This window comes from Gavialis gangeticus, unplaced genomic scaffold (genome assembly GCF_001723915.1).
Source record: "Gavialis gangeticus isolate Ggan-Ray unplaced genomic scaffold, GavGan_comp1, whole genome shotgun sequence".
NCBI lineage: Eukaryota > Metazoa > Chordata > Crocodylia > Gavialidae > Gavialis > Gavialis gangeticus.
In genome coordinates this window covers 87643044-87659809 of record NW_017728992.1, presented here as the reverse complement: position 1 = coordinate 87659809, position 16766 = coordinate 87643044, and the positions used below count along the sequence as shown (strand labels likewise).

The 16766-nt window shown below is 38.9% G+C and overlaps 1 protein-coding gene across 1 annotated transcript in view; it reads right to left on the bottom strand.

The window, feature by feature from the left end:
• The window catches only part of SPIRE1 (spire type actin nucleation factor 1), a 192059-nt gene that overhangs the window by 5740 nt on the left and 169553 nt on the right, over positions 1–16766 (bottom strand). The window contains exons 9-13 of the mRNA XM_019525074.1: positions 15644–15813; positions 9656–9737; positions 9143–9285; positions 2813–2950; positions 877–947 (exon numbers count right to left, since the gene is read on the bottom strand). Coding sequence (XP_019380619.1) covers positions 877–947; positions 2813–2950; positions 9143–9285; positions 9656–9737; positions 15644–15813 — 604 coding nt within the window. The remainder of the gene's footprint in view (positions 1–876; positions 948–2812; positions 2951–9142; positions 9286–9655; positions 9738–15643; positions 15814–16766) is intronic.

Genomic DNA, 16766 nt, shown 5'->3' with positions numbered 1-16766 from the left:
AATTATAATGAAAATCAATGACAACCTGGAGCTCTTGATATACTCTCTCTTGCATTATCATTATAAAACTTGCTTATTTTAGAAGTAAACATTCCCCCGACCTGCAGCTGTCAATGCTGCAAACTGAAATGGAAATGGAGTTCCTTAGGATTTTAACATGTTACTGCAAATACCACATTTTTGCATGCATCAGAAACCACCAAATAAGATACACACCTTGTTTTGGGAAGGCAGAATGAAGAAAAGATTTTTCCAGTCATGGCTAAATTTCAGCTGCGTGGAACACAGTTAGTGTCACCTGCTCTTCCAAAAGCTAGAGACTGAACCAAGTCACAGTCATTGCTGAAATGACAGCAACTTTGGCTAAGCCAGTAGCTTTTAGCTGCAGACTCCCCCCACACTTGCCTCTAGCCAGCAAGGAGCAAGAACCAGGCAGCCATCCCTGTGCCTCCATTCTGGCATGGAAATCAGCTTCCTCACTTAAAACATGCATGCCCATTTTAGACGGCTAATTTTTGGGGAAAGGATGCACATGGTATGAGAGTAAACACAGTAATAAAGATTCTGCAGTTGATGAACCAGGAGTTTACATAGATTCCCACTCACTCCTCCCCACATATGCGAGGGCTTTGCAGGGCTAACGTATTAGTACCGTTTCTCTCATGTCATTTTAACACCTGAACAACACAGACTATGCAACAGGAAGTAAGCAATTCTATTCAATAAAGGAGCCATTGTTACATACTAATTTGTTCACAACTGCACTTCTTAAAAAAAAAATAATAATAATAATGGTGAAACATAAAAACAGTGAGGTTTCTAATGCATGAATCCTAGCATTTCACTATAATATTATACCAGCTGTCAAACACTCACCTCTTACAGAACTGACAGGTATATGACCATGTGAAGAAAGAAAACCTCCTTGTTCGACAACAGAAACAGAGCTAATAAAAACAGAATAGTCCACAAGGTTAGAGTCCACAAGGTGCAATGGGCCAGCACTTTTCTTTAGCATAAACAGCTTTTCTTCCTCTCAGGTTCTTAGACCCCTTGTGTTGTTTTCTATAAATATATCAAGAAGTTAAACACCAGAGAAGGAGAAGATCTATTCACAGAAAAAGACAATGCCAGAGCAGGAACAAAGAGGTACAATTCCATGATTTCTACTCTTTCAAACACATTTGGACATTTTTAAAAAAACAGAGAGGAGCTATGGCCTGGGACACCCACATTTTATTGGATTAAGTTTTACGCCTGTTATGCACAAATTCAGATTAAATTATAACAGTCCCTTGTGACCCTTAAATATATGACACATGCCTAGCCTTTGAAAAAACAGACTGAAGATGCATTTACTCTTAGGTCAATAGGCAGGAGTCCAGGAGAAGGAATGGAGACATGGTTAATATATATATTTATTTCTGATCTGCACTCTGTCAACTGAAGTACACTGATAGATGGGTTCTTTGTTATCACCCCTCATGAGGTCTCAAAATTCATGACTGCCCTGGCAATTTTTGTTTCATCTTAGCTGGCTACTTACAAGCCCCTGCTTCTTACAAGTCATGCCTAAGGTTCAACATCCCATGAGCATATGCACTTTATTTATCTTTTGAGAACAATGGAAACTTAAAATAATCCTACTTGCTTTAAAATTCAGAATGTAATAAAAATCAACCAAGCCAGGAGAAAAGATTCCTCACCAACTTCATTACAAATTAATTGGAAGAATTTACTGATGTGGCTGATTGTCTACTTTTCATAAAAAGGCTTTAATCAGTACTCATTCTATACGGAAAACTCTACAAAAGATTGGATGTGTGTCCATTTTTTAACTTTATCTGGTTTCAAAAGCTCCACTTCCTGTTATTGGAATATGACTGACAAGTGTTACAATGTTCCTTGTAGATAAGAACATCCATTTTATAGTGGGGGCTCGACACCTGCGTGAATAACTAAGACTGAGAAGTTGGCACAAAACAATGTAAAACCATTGGCTCTAATCATCTCTGTACACTCTACACACTTGAATGATGGTAGAAGGGAGTGGGGACACTTGACCCCTGGGGTCAGAGACTACATAACATGCGAATACTCTCCGGGAAGGGGTTATTGTCTGCCTAGCCTAAGTGTGCTGACCAAACCCATGATCAGACTGAGATCAGATGTGTGGGTCTATGTTCAGGATTTTTTGTTTTTCAAAGATTTGTTACTTTTAGTGTCCTTTGTTTAAAGGCCCATGGTTAAATCCTTGCACTAAGCCTATACTTCTTGCCTGCATGCTGGGCTAAAGGAGAAATTCAGAGTGCTCCAGTGTGGTAGAACATTTAATAACCATATCTAAGCACCTAGGTACTCAGAACAGCTGGGTCATTGGTTCTGGGATCTAAACAGCTAAGACAATGGAGTACTACTGTATAAAAACAATATCAGGTATAGCTGGAATCTAGATATAGGAACACTGACCAGTCACTACCCAGACCCAGCAGGCTTAGAAGCACAGGGACTCCAGCTGTTGGGACTACTCACAACATACTGCTGTCCATCCAGAAAGGGGGACTGGGCCAAGCTATGGCATATTCTACTGATTTCACTGGGAATTTTAAAGAAAGATGCTTACTATTACAGGCATTTTATTAGTCCTTCCTTTTCATCAATATAGAATGAGAATTGGAGTTATCAATTACTAATAAAAACCTGGAATCTCCATTCTGGTTCCAAGTTCTATGTTTTCACAGACTGGAATAAGGCACATGTGATCCACCTCCTTCATTAAGAGCTCTCAGTGGAATAACTGAACCAGGCTTACCTTTCCTTTCTTAAGGGCAGTGTAGATATCTTTATACTGCTGGTACTTTTCCAACTCTGCCTTCACTAGTACCTGACGGATATGCATGACTTCTTCCACAGTCAGAGCTAGGCATTCCACTGGGTAACAAAATTCCTCCTGTAAGTCAAAAATTGATATTACTATGAAGCCCATCTTTTCCAGAATCCAACCTAGAAAGCCAGCCACCTGGTTAGTAACTTCAGAGACAGAAGATTTCACCATTCAAACTGGAGTAGCATTGGCTGATCTATGGGCATCACATGAGCTTCAAACCAGCAAGGAGACTAGTTAAATGCAATTCTAATGGTCTGATATCCAGGTTTTACAGCACTGCAAACAAGAGAAATGTTCTCGTTTATTTCTCTGAGCACATACCATCTGATACCTGCATATATTTGCTTGCTTTATTATGAATTTATTATTATTAACCAATTATAATGTGTTATATAATTTAATAGGGCATAGGGTGATTTACTATACAGTTATAAAAAGGCAGTGCTTAGAGCTGTTGACCTTGGAAGTGTGTTGTTTATAAAAACAAGCCACTGCTCTGAAATTTTGTGGTGCCCAGAATAGCCAAAGAAAGCAGTTAGTAACCCACTCTAAGAGATTTTTTTTTTTATTCAGTGGTACCACACATTGATGATTGTTGATATAATCATATATTTGAAAATCTATGCCAAAATTATGAATGTGTATGGCTTTCCTTTCCTCCCAGAATGACAAAAATGGCAATTTAAATTTTCTGAAAATAATGTTAAAATATAAAGCTGGGCAAAATGGTTAATTCAATATTGTGTTTTTACTGACAGAGAACGACTCAGAGGTTCCAAATACTTCCTATTTGAGAAATTTCCATATATATTTAAGTACGTTCTTTCAAGGTAATTGCAACATTGAACATTCAGCATCTAATTTTGGCACCACAGAATAAAAAGCATCATTCCAGCCCTCTAGTTGATTACACAGTTCTAACAGAAAGACAGATGCTGCACTAGGAATGTCCATCCCTTTAGGCATTGTGCACCTTTTCAGTTAGCCCAGAGGGACTACTGTTGTAAAGTAACAATGCAATGTAATGTTCTTTGAGTAAATACAGGAAAGTTTTGTACTCACAAACACTTTGCTGGCAGTACCGTACAGGTAGTTTTGAAATATAATTTAGATAGCAATGTGATCATTCAGATTAGTTATAAAGTGGTATTCAATTTAGGTAGTATTCCAATTCCGTTCTGTCTTTCAATTAGGAAAAAAATAGATCTGTGTTGCAGCCCTGGCAAACATTAGCATTTAGGAACCACCACATTTTTAAGAACTGTTCTCTTACCTATCTAGAAAGGAAACACACAGAAACTTCACCCTGCTTAAAAGTACCCACAAACAGCTAAAATTAAGTTAATTTTGGTTTCTTTTAACAGCCAATCTTCCGGTTTGCATCTTCATTGAGGAAGCTTGGGTTTCTGGAAAACCCAAGCCATGCCAAATCCAACTGTGATTTGCTCTGAGAGGAGTAAAACTCCACAAGCAAAAAAAACCCACCCAAAACAAACCCTTTGCTTGTTAGCAACCTTTCAGCTAACCAGCAGCTGTCAGTATTGCATTCTAGATCCTTTCCATAAAAATAGCACTGATACATAGTATGCAGACTTTGGGGAGGATGGGAAGGAAGTGGATGGGCAAATGTTGGGCAGAAAATGTCAGCCGGAAACTTATTTTCTATAGTGTGAGATATTAAGGTGGTGTTTGCAGTAAACAGGACTGCATGCTTTTAATCAACCACAATTTTGAGTCTTTAAAAAGCTATTTCTTAACTGGAATCCCTTCCCCCTCCAAAAATGTACTTGGCATCAGATTTAGTTCTTTTTGTGGGCAACAAAATCTTTTTTATGATGTTTTTAAAGATCACTTTTTCACAGTTGATGACACATGATAAATACATGACATGGTGCAGTTTTAAAGCGCTAGTAAAGGCTTATTTAATTTGTGAATGTGCTATTTCATTGAAGATCTGTAGGTTTAGTACTTCGAGTAGCAGAAAAATGATTTGGATCTGTTCTTCCAACAACAACAACAAAAATCCTTAAGCCAAGTGTGAATAGCTACCAGGCAAAAAATAAAATTGCTAACATTTTTAAATGCTAATGTTTTAATTTGAGAGGTTAAACAAGGACAACAAAACTTTAATGCAACATTAAACAAAAGTTAATTGCCAGGCTGATTCTGCAGAATATTTGATTATTTTTCTTCTCAAAAGAATATTTAGTTTCAACCTAACTTCCGAAGTCTTGAAATTAAATGAATAGATATTAAACTAAGCACTGACTAAAGTTCCCCAAAATAATAACTTTTAGAGTTGCAGCTCAAACTCAGAATTTACATGGATGCAGTACGTCCTATGTCCCCTGTAATACTGATGCACAATAGATTATGTTAAGGACAGAATGTGACTTCTGAATTTCCTTGTTTTTCTGGGTTTGTACCCATTTTAATTTTAAAGTATTATTATTAAGAGAGAAAAAGTCACAATAAAAAATACTTTTTGTCCATTAATCTATTAAGGATTTATTTGCCATTTATTGAACACGCAGTCACAGCACACACCAAAATGCGTGGTTGTGGATAAATTTATATTTAGAACAATACACAATCTTAATTATATAGCCTTAATATGAAATAAGTGATTTGCAGATCATTCTTCGTATGCATTCATCTAAATAACTCACTATGAACATCTATTAGTAGTATATGTTTCCATACCAGTACATTCATCATACCACATGTATTGTAAAACTTATCACCACTTATGCAGATAAGTTGCAACAGTTAAGTATTGAATGATCAAGTGCTGGATGAACCCCATATTTATGCAACTCAGGTTAAACATTTTTAAATTCTTGACACTTAATATAAAACAGCTTCAGTTTGCAAAACCTGGCTGGATATCTCTAAACTACTTTCTCTTTTGCAGTAGGTTTCTAATTTCATTTTCTGGTTGAGGCCATACATGAGAGGAAAAATATACCAAATTTCAAATCTTTATATACCAAATTTTTAAAAAGATCTGATTCATATTCAATTAAAAATGGTTGTAGAGAAGCTCCTATGTTTTCTTCTGAAGTGGTTGGTTCACTTACCCTGGAAAAGACTAGCACTAATAATATTGAAAGTTCTGTTGTTTATAAAGGCTTTAAAAGCATTAAAGACCAAAACCATTTTTTGTGTTTCAAGTAACATTAGGTTTACAAATGGCATTGTGTTCTGTAATACCACATATAATGTTAAGGCAACAACATCTTAATCGTTTCACCTTAGTTCAGTTTAAGGATCATAATACCAATAGTTTTACTTGCTTAGGTTTCAGGATCTTTATAAACCGTGCCTTTAAGAATTGTCTTACTGACAGTCTTGTGATGTTGCATTTTTAGTTTGCTGTCCTTTCACAACTGATTACTTTTCCCCCATAAGTAATTGAAGCATGTAGATAGACATAAGTATCCTACAAACACTGAAATCAATTCTAAAGTCAAATCAATCAGGACTACTGTTGCAACCTAAGCTGCTAATTCTTGCACAGCTTAGGAAGTGCTCCCCTTATGGGGAACTAGCTTGTAAAGATTTCCAAAGCCAGCAGAAAGAGGCAAACCTTTGCGGGTTTCCATCTGCTGGTAAAAGCTCTCTCACAGAGATAATACATAGCCCCTGCCACCCCAAACATGGCTGCTTCAAAAGGATGAGAGTTGAACAAAGAAGCTGTTTGTATGGTTGAAAAAAGTGGCCTGAAAGTCGTCCTTGGAAAGAGACTGGTTATCCTAGGAACCTGAACAATAGATATAGGAAGCAGAAAAAGGAACGCGAAATATAAGTGACAATGTTAGCAGGGATTCTGGCTAATGAAAATAAGAAAAACCAAAAACACTTTAACATGTACACTGGTGGCATCTTACTGTGTAGGTACAAAGCTGAGCAACATCAACAAGCATGCCATAACACGAATTCTCAGAAAAGTAGTGAATGATGTAACCAATTTTTCTGAGTTTGTTTCTCCTCCCCACCCAAGCAACTTCAGCAGTAATTCCTTCAATGCGTTTGAAAGGTCAGTTCACAAAAACACCGTGTGCAAAACAGTTGCTTGCTAATCCTGTTAAAAAGCTCCACAAATGGCCTGCCTGCTTTTCACTGACACAGGTCTATTTACTGATGAGCTCTTTCACCTTCAAGGGGAACTGCAGTCACTGGAACAGATGATAAGAAATGAAACTCCATCAATCCTGGAGGAAGGGATGAAGAAGTGTGAAGTCAAATAAAAAGAAAATAATATATTTAATTTTTTGTGGCTCTGACTCAAGGAACTGCAGTATTAAGAACTAGTGTCCGGTTCAGAAACTAGACAGCAGCTTTCATGAGTAGGACTTTTGTGTCAGGGTGCAGTGGCTAGCTAATTTACAGTCACAGTACCAAAACACTGTATTGAACTAAGCAAAAAACCTTCTTCTGGATAATTCTGCACACCATTAGGGAAAAAACTGCTAAGATTAACAAATAAATTCATCAGCAGCTAAGAAAAAAAAGTTCAGTAAAAAATCATCACCACCATTTTCTTTTCCTACACAAAAATGTTGCTAGCAAGTGGGCTGGGGGAAGACCAGCTCCTAAGAAGTAAAGAAAATAAAAAACCAAAAAACAAATCATTCTTGCATGCTCTGAATATTTTTTATGTAACACACTTTGGACTCCTTCAGACATTTTCCTGCTTTTGCTCAATTCTACCTCTGCGTAAGCCAATTAAGATTTAACTGTATTGGTTTTATTATACACATGAGGGGCCCGATCCTTGTGCCAGTGTAGCCCTGGCCCCTTCCCCACTGTCCACCCCAAGGTGCACATGCCCAGCAAAATGCCTTCGCATGCTACACTGGCCCCCATGCTGGGGTTGCCTGCCCTGATCTAACTTGTTTAGATATCTGAAAAGTGTAAAACAGTCAACACCTCAAGGTAAGACATATTGCTTTTTCCCCTTTTAATGATGGGCCTGTGAAAGCCTGTAGTTCCCCAAGTAAAAACATTTCGTGATCCAGAGTGACAGCCAAAATTCTCTTTTCACTGCTCGTGTCCCAAGCAGCCCTGAGGGAAACGCTCCTCTCAAGTCACTCCTTAAGCTAACACTTGGGCAAAGAATTCTAGCTGTGCTGCACGTTCCTTAAGCTGCGAGCCAGGACTCCAGAACGCCATTCACATAGGATCATACATTGTAGTCAGGGTAGAAGTGTGGTAAAGAGAGGCAATTTATTCCTTGCAGAGAAGTGGGTGAACCTTCCCCGGTATATTTGAAGACTACGTAATTGCTACACTTCAACCTTCTCACCTTGATGGATTTGCACTATAGTCAGCCACTCTCTCGGGCCACAGAAAAATAACACAGAGTCCCTTCAAAGCCCATTAGTGCCACTTAAGTAAGAGCAAGGACTGGCGGGTACTCCCTCCCTTTTAGACCGGGAACGCTTCCGTAAATCTACCATATGCTAAAACTTCAAAGCAGCACGTTGAATCCCAGGTGATAAGGAAAATAAGAGACTAGGAACTGAACCTGGGCATCTGACACAAAGTAGCAAAGCTGTATTCATCATGCCAGGACAAAGAGCCAACTTTTCATCTCCTGTGCCATTTATGCTCTGCAGGAAAACAGGTCTCAATTAAAGTTATTTGTTCAAATGTACTGCACTTTCTTCTCAAGTAGCAAAACAGTTTTTGCCTTAGTGACTCCAACAATGCAATGTGGTCACAACTGATATAGATGCTCGACATCTTTTACATACACTTTAACCATATTAGTTATTAACATGGGAGGAAGAGAACCCCTATTCCATGTGTTTACACATGAATGACAATACTCCAATAATAACAACATAGATTGACTGCTTTGAAATTGTGTCATTTCAAATGAAATATCTGTCAATTATAAGGTAGGTCAGTTTCTTCACCATGCTGAAATTAAAAAACAAATTAATGGGCCTCAGTTACAAAGCTCAAATCAGAAGCCAAATCTCTTCAAAGTCCTGAGGTATCTGAACCCAGGAGGTTTGGTTTAATATTTTAGAGGAAGTTCAAATTCTGAATTCCCCTAAAAATCCCCCAATGTCTAAAACTGGGTTTGTAACTGGGATCTTGCTTTGGATCCAGCTCTAATAACACTGTAGCCAGGTTTTAATTCTATATAAACTACTAGAAAACGTCTCTCACTTATTGCAACTATAGCGTCATTGGCCTTCTCACTCTATCGCCAACATTCAAAGATAACCCTGTACTACTTACAAGTGATCTTGAGCTCTGTTTAGAAGGTGGCAGGAATTGTCTCACATTAGTTGGAGTTTCCTTTTCAATTGAGTGTCGTCTCTGAGGAGGTTGCCGCCTCTCTGGCTGAGGTGTAGACGATATTGGCAAGAACTTCGGAGGCACTAAAGAGTCAACCAGCAGAAGTTAGCTCTAATGAAAGAACTCTGAAATAGTATTGTTCAGCAACGATAATAGCCATAGTTTTGGTGGGAAAAAAAATGGTTAGATGTCACAAATAGTTGCCAAAACAACAGAGTATCTCCATGCAGCTGTCAATGGACAACATTTTCAACCTGTCTGAAATGAGCACACTCACAAAAAAGGGGTTTCTTACTCTAGGAACAGCCTCATCAATTAACACCAACCTGCTCCATCTTTTTGCAAAAGACATTAAGGCAAAGTTCATATGACAGAAAACAACAGGAGGTAGGAGAGTGAAACAGCTTAGCCGCATTTCATTTAAACAGGATTGTCTAGATACTGAGCACTTACTCCTTCTGCTCTCTTGAGAAGCATCTTCCAATTGTGTGGGAGACGCACTGCTGCTGCTTGCTGATTTGTGCATAGATTCCTCCTGGGAAAAAAAAAATTGGAAGAGTTAGAATTCCTCATACTCAGTCTCTCTCTCTTACTCCTACATGCAAAACTAACAATGTCAGTGGTATATTACATCATTAAACCACTTGTCTTCTAAAACACTTTAAGAAAAATGTTGAAGTTAGGCAGTCTTGTGTAAGTATATCTTTTGCTGCAAATTGGAATGTATGGCACACAGCTCAAGAGCTCAATATATTCAACTGCATTATAAAGACCAAGAATAGACCCTGAGTGTTGTAATCTGCCTTTTCCTTAAGTAACTGCTTGGGATACTGAGGGCCTAGCAGATGTTTTCAAACACAGTGCCAAATTAATTCAAGTTTATTATTTTATAGTGGCAAGAAACAAGCACGTGGCTTTTTCTGGTCTCCAAAGGAATGAAGCGTGACCCTAAGACAACATATGACTCAGTAAAGACAAATTAATCTAATCACTTATCTTTACTACACTGTTCTCTAATCTCTAATTCTCATGCATTTCTCCTTTCTTCTGTGCTTAAAGACACTTCATTCATTAGGTTAAGTATGTTCTTACCGCAGCAACCAAGGACTACCCAAGTGGTGGGAGATTAATGAGAGTGAAATAGGCTTTGACTAACACCTTTCAGTTAATGGGTGTCTGAAGAGTTCTGCTTCCTGATGAGTTATTAGCTTTATAAACTGCCCTTACCTATAACCTGTTATTTAAATACTCAATACAAAGAACTTATAGGATATTAATGGTGCTTGCAGAGAGTAAATAGGGTTGAAGAAATGGTTGTGAACCCTGTTCAGGTTTAAGATAAATGTTCTTAATAAAGAAGGCTCGATATTACAAGTGTCTGTAGAAAGAACACAGGATTGAAGAAAAGGTTGGGGACATGGTTCAGTTCTAAGACAAATGCCCTTGGCAAAGGAGGCTTGTACGCAGTTACCTTTTATACTCTTGGGTTTACAAGTCAAACAAAGTGACTCAGTCAGAAAACAAACAAGCAACTGAGGCTCCCTTCCAGGGACAGACTTAAAGTCACATGAATCTCAAGCAGGAAAGTCTGTAGTGACTGAAACAATGCCTCTTCTAGTTATGGAAAATCAGAAGGGAAAGTTGTCAGAAATATCACATGAACAAAAGGCGCCACAGGCCAGGAGGCGTCACAAATTATGATCAGGTGATCTTCTATGCAATAACCAAGTAAAGGTCACAGCAAAAATTTCAAAAGAGTTGCATGAAAACTTAAAAGCAATCTGAAAACATTCAACAGATCGAAAGGAGGGTTCCCAGACACTCCACCACAGCCAATTAGTGTAAACATCGTGAAAAAGAAGAATTCCTGTTCAAACTGCAATGGTGAACTTTTAGCTTTCTGAAACTTAAAACTTATGAGGCAAAAGGTACCAAAGACTACCATACAGTCACAAAGGTGACTATTTATTTTGTCCATAAGCAGAGGAAATAAGCAGGTAAAATATTAAGATAAAGATTTTTTTTTTAAATCTGCCAGTACTTCTTTTATTTAATTTTGAATAACTGTTGCCACTCTCCACTCAATCTGTAAAAGCAGAGAGGTGCCAGAGCCTGTGGTTCAGGCTGGAAGAAAAGCAGCTGAGAGAGACCTGGCTCTGTGGCATGGGACCCCCCCCACCCCACAGGAGTGTGGACAAAAAAAAAAAATTAAAGAAATGTAAGCCATGACTCTCTCCCCATTCCTCCTCTCTCACAAAAATGTCATTCTAAGCAAGTGAAAACATTGGTGCTTATTTGTGCTGAAAAGTTTGGCTTTTGTCTTCTGGGGTTTTGTTCTCTGAGCTTTTGTTCTCCTTTTTCTCTGCCTTTTTATTTTTGCCATTAAAAATTTGTCACTGGAGGAGGCTGGGGAGGGAAAAATAAATGGCAATGCTGAAAACAGCAATAGGACACTCCACCACATTCTTTTATTTTTGTAAAGAATGAAAAAATTGCAAACCATGAACATTTCTAATTATATCTTCTCATTGAAAAAAACTTCTGACGTTTGTTGTTGAAAAACACCTCTTAAAATGTCTGACGATTTCTTATTCTACTTTAGAAGGTAAATGTGGGATTTAGTCAGACGCTGCCTTACCCCAATTGGCCAGGCCACGGGTTGCCAATCTTTGGTACATGTGCCGAAAGTGGCACAGGCAGCCTGTGTGTGTGGTACATGGTAGATTAGGGGCAGGCAGCACAGCAAGAGATAATACAGGAAGCAGCAAGCAGAGCACCAGATCAGAAGTGGGGGAGAAAGCAGAGCAGATCAGGCAGCAGAAAGGGACTGAAGTGGCACCAAGGAGGGTGCAAGACTTAATTTGTGCTAGGCCTGCCAAAAAGATTGGCCCCCACTGGACTAGGCTATGCAGTAGACAGATGTCCTCATTCTCTCGTCCACTGGCATCAGTGGGAATTTTGCTACTGATTACTATAGAATTGAATGGCCCAGAATGGTCTGCTGTAATTTGTGTTGCTTCCCACTTTGTGGAACTGCTGCTCTTTCCACAAATTGGGAAGCTGGGGGCAGCTCTGACCAAGCAACCACCTATCCAGGTACCACAGAGAAGTAGGATGAAAGTGGCGGACAACAAAACTATGAAAATGAGATTTCTATCTACTGCCTATGGCAGACCCCCTCAGGATCCAACTTCTTTAAGCAGTAGAAATGAATGGATTTGCAGCTGCTTCAGTGGTGGGATGGACTCTGCACAGAAGCAACAGACGTCAAACATGACTAACCTGCTTCGGGAAGAACGAGAGCTATGGATATAGTCACGTTACAAAAATGCCAAGTCGGCTTAGGTAAAAATATCCCATGTTCATATTTTAAATTACTTTTCCCTCCCTGTAAGCCTCATGTGCAATGAGTATATGAACTATTGTGTTGCCCTGTGATCACTAGAGAGAGCTGCAGCCTCTCAAAAAAATATTAGCAAATCAGGTAGAGTAATTATTAGTAAATCTTGAGAGAAATTTACATATACTAGTATTGTGCTGTTGATTTTTAATGTAGACAGAGGCAACACTATACCAGAATCTTTGATCAGACACTTCTGGACACATTTGGATCTAGAGCCAAATAAGCACAGCCTCATATCTACTCAGAAAACCCAATCTATGTTAACATTTTCAGGGGCTCTACGTTAATGCCTGTGTTGTCTACACACGCCCTTAGAGGCATGACCCCAGAGGTCATCTAAAGGTATCACTGCTACTGTCATCAGGTGAACTCATGTGTGTCCCATTAGGAGATTATTTCTATAATTCTTTAAAATACAAAGGGTAGGAGAGTATGGCTCCCCTAAATCTCCTACTCAGACTGAGACTCAAATTACAATAACAAATTAGAAGAGAACGGGCATGCTTGTTTGATATTTAGCCTCGCAAGCAACTGGGCAGGGAGGGAGCTGCAAACCTCCAGCTGCTTAGATGTACAGGGGAAGGTAATTGCCTAGTGAGGAGGGAGGAGAAGCTTAGAAAACAAACTCCTCCCCAGTACAAAGGGAAAGCCGGGAAAGAATTGTGACTGAGGCACCACTCATCCTCTGTTCTGCTGGGGTGGTACAGCTACATGCCACCTCTTATTTATGGAGGACTGTAGTTATAATTAAACTCCTAATGAGTAATTCTAGAGAGACTAAGCCAATTCACTCCCTGTGCAGTTGTAAGCATGGAAGTGTCTGAGTCATTCATAGGCCATTAGAATACTGCATCCGCCCCTGGTTATATATACCACAAATTAGGTCAGCAAAGAAATATATTTCAGCATCTCACTGCTCCTTTATCCTCTACAGCAGTGGGGGGCAACCTTTTTGACAGACATGACACAAATTAACTCCACACCTTCAAGTGCCACTTTGATCTCTTTCTCTTACCCAATCTAATTTTTCAACTTTCTGTTCCCTGACCAACCTGCTGCTCTGCTTTCCATTTCCTGCCCTATGCTCCCTGCCTGATCTGATGCTCTGCTTTCTGCTCCCTGTTCTGCCAGTGTACTGTCTGTACCCTCCCCAATCTGCCTCATGCCACACACACCAGTGCCACAGGTTGGCCACCCTTGTTCTACAGCATTCTTCAATTTTTCTGTCAGTTTAATAACTTCCTTCTGAGCTTTCCAATTAATCTTTTTTACTATTTTAACACTGAACATAGCATTACACCTAAGGCACAGCCACTACAGTAACAAAGCAGCCCAATTACCTTGGTTGTTTCACAGTCTACTTCTGGTCATTCAAACCAAGATAGCACTTTTTTTCTTTTTTGCAGTTTCATTGCATGGTCAACTTACTTTCTATTTATCTTCTGCTGTATCCCTCAGAGCCTTCTCTAAATGACACTCCTGCACAGAGAGAATTCCCCAGCATATACTCAAGCGTTTGATTATTCGTGCCTACAAGAATCAGTTTACATGCATCTTTACCAAATCTCTTTTTATTGATTTCAGCTCATTTCTCCAAGTCAAATACGATAGATTAGCTTGGGAGGAAATGCAGCAAACTGCAAGCTGGGAGACCATAAATTCTAGTCCTGGCTCTTTCACTTACTGCTGCCATTACTTATCTTGCAGTGTCTTTTTTATTAACAAGATCTCATGCACTTACTATTGTTCACTCGTTTATAGAAAGATGAGAAGTTATACTTCAGGCCAAGCTGGAAATACAGCCCAAGTCTTATCCATTCGGTTGCACCGGCTTTCAACAAGAACATGTCAAACTATCACCTGTATAACTCCCACTAATATAAAGAGAACCTGTCACCATCTAAAAGCTAGACCAAAAAAGAGGTTTATAACAGTTTAACTGAGGCTGCCTTTAGACTAACAGACCTGGTTCTTAGTATAAGTGATAAGAAACTCATACTTTTACATCCAAACACAGGTACCAGATGACCCACAACACAGTTACATGCAGCTATGCTTCCTTAACCTCAGCAACAGACTGTGGTCCCAAAACAGGTGTAAAAATTAAGGATTCATCATTCTATTGCTGCCATACAAATGGCTGTGTAACCTGCCTTGTAAATCTTTCCAGGTTGATCCCCGTAACAGGTACTAGTGCATTTTCTTTACAAAATACTTGTACAACTTAAGTGAAAAGTCTGTACTGATGATTTGCAGTTTGTGGGTCCAGACCCTGCTGATGACATATTTAGAAATGAATTTGGATGTCATGGTAATACTTAGCTCATTGTTCCTTTTTTAGCATTAGTATTTGGTCAGTGGGAGGTATCTTATTAAAAACTGCAAAGAGTATTTAACAGACAGAGCAACGTGCAGGTGATTTAGCCTGTCTCCCTTCTCCAGAATGTATTGTCATTACTCCTTATGGTTTTGATAATGATCTACATAACTTTTTTTCCTATAGCTCATCTGGTCTCTGGCTGAGTTAGCTGGACTCAAAGCCATTCCCATTTAAAGGAAGTTTGACCGCCCTCACATACACCAATTTGATGGGTCCCAGATGCAGCTCCCACATCACTTCAGTATTCCTCTATCTACTCTGCCCTTATTCATACGCTCTTCCAGACAGCCCAGAAATAAGCCCTTACTATGGGTTTGTTCAGAGTACAGCACAAGAACTTCTACATGGGAGCCAACATCATGTTATTTTCAACATATTTACAGAATTGCCAACCATGGCATTACATACACATACTGTTAGCATATACTGGGAATTAAAGAAGTAGATAAAAGGCCCAAAAGATTAAATCATATTTAAGACATCTGGGGAGGCTGAATTTTGGGGAATTGGCAATACTGTGATCCAGTCCTCATTATAACTTAAAAAGTCAACAGCAATGGCCACCACCACCTATGAATTCATGAACTCAGATTATTTTGTCCATCGAACAGTAGTTAAATTAAATTCTGAAAGTAAGCCGAGCACAAAAATGTCTTACCTCTGAATCTGAACTGTCCAGTTCAGCTAAGGTAGGGGCTTTAAGGAGTCTCTTTCGCTGTCCTGTCACTTGGGTAGTGCCAAGACCTTTCAGCTTTCCTTGGGGTGTCAAGCCACCATTCACTATGGAGCTATCTGCTAATTTTCTTGAAGACTCTGGAGTGGATACATCTGACAAAAGAAACAGAAGGACTGGAATTTTGACTTTGGCAAGGCTATGTATTTGGGAAATAAACTTGCAATGCTCCTTTCAGATTTTACTGCCAATGCAGCACATACAGAGAACTACTGTTTTGTGATAGTCATATGTGTAGTAATTTTACAAAGCTTAGAAAATTACAAGCCATAGCATGTGGTGCAGACATGATGTAAAGAAATGAAAGAAGTGGAAGACAACAGTAGTTCACTTTGCAACTTTCTTGCTTTCTTTCTACTTCTTAAATAAAAATGCCTCCATTTAATTATTTTCTACAATTAGCTTCTATATCACGAGCCAAGGAACAGAAATGCCCCACCTAAGCCAGACAAGTGGATCCTCAGTGTACACTGAGACTATTCTATATTGGCATGTTGACACAATACATACACGAACTGTCCCAAGTGAGGGTAAAATTACCCTTTGTTTTTATATATACAAAGCAACAATGACAATGAGTTAAACAACAGGAGCTTGTCTCAAATGTGAACAATTTCATGTTTACATTTTAGTTTGTATTAAAAATGTGCATCTTTGGTCACGTTTTGCATGTAGCAGTGGAGACATGAAGCCTGATTCCATTTTCATCTACACAGGTTTTACATGGGCATAATTCCACTGAGCGCAATAAAATTATCCTGGATTTTTCTCCAACCTAAGATCAAAATGAAGCCATATAATATAAGCAGGTCTGCTCTGTTCAGTCCAAACCTACAGATGACACCTTAGTTTTGAACATAATAAGGGAGGGAGGAGGAGGTTTTGACATTTATTTTTGTTTCGGTAAATGAACAGAGAAAATGAGGAGTTTCAAAATGATAAATTAAAAAATATATTCGAGGGAAGATGGTTCGATAAATAACTCCCCTTCCAGTCCTCATTCATAGTTTCATAGATATAGGGTCGGAAGGGACCTAGATCTTCTAGC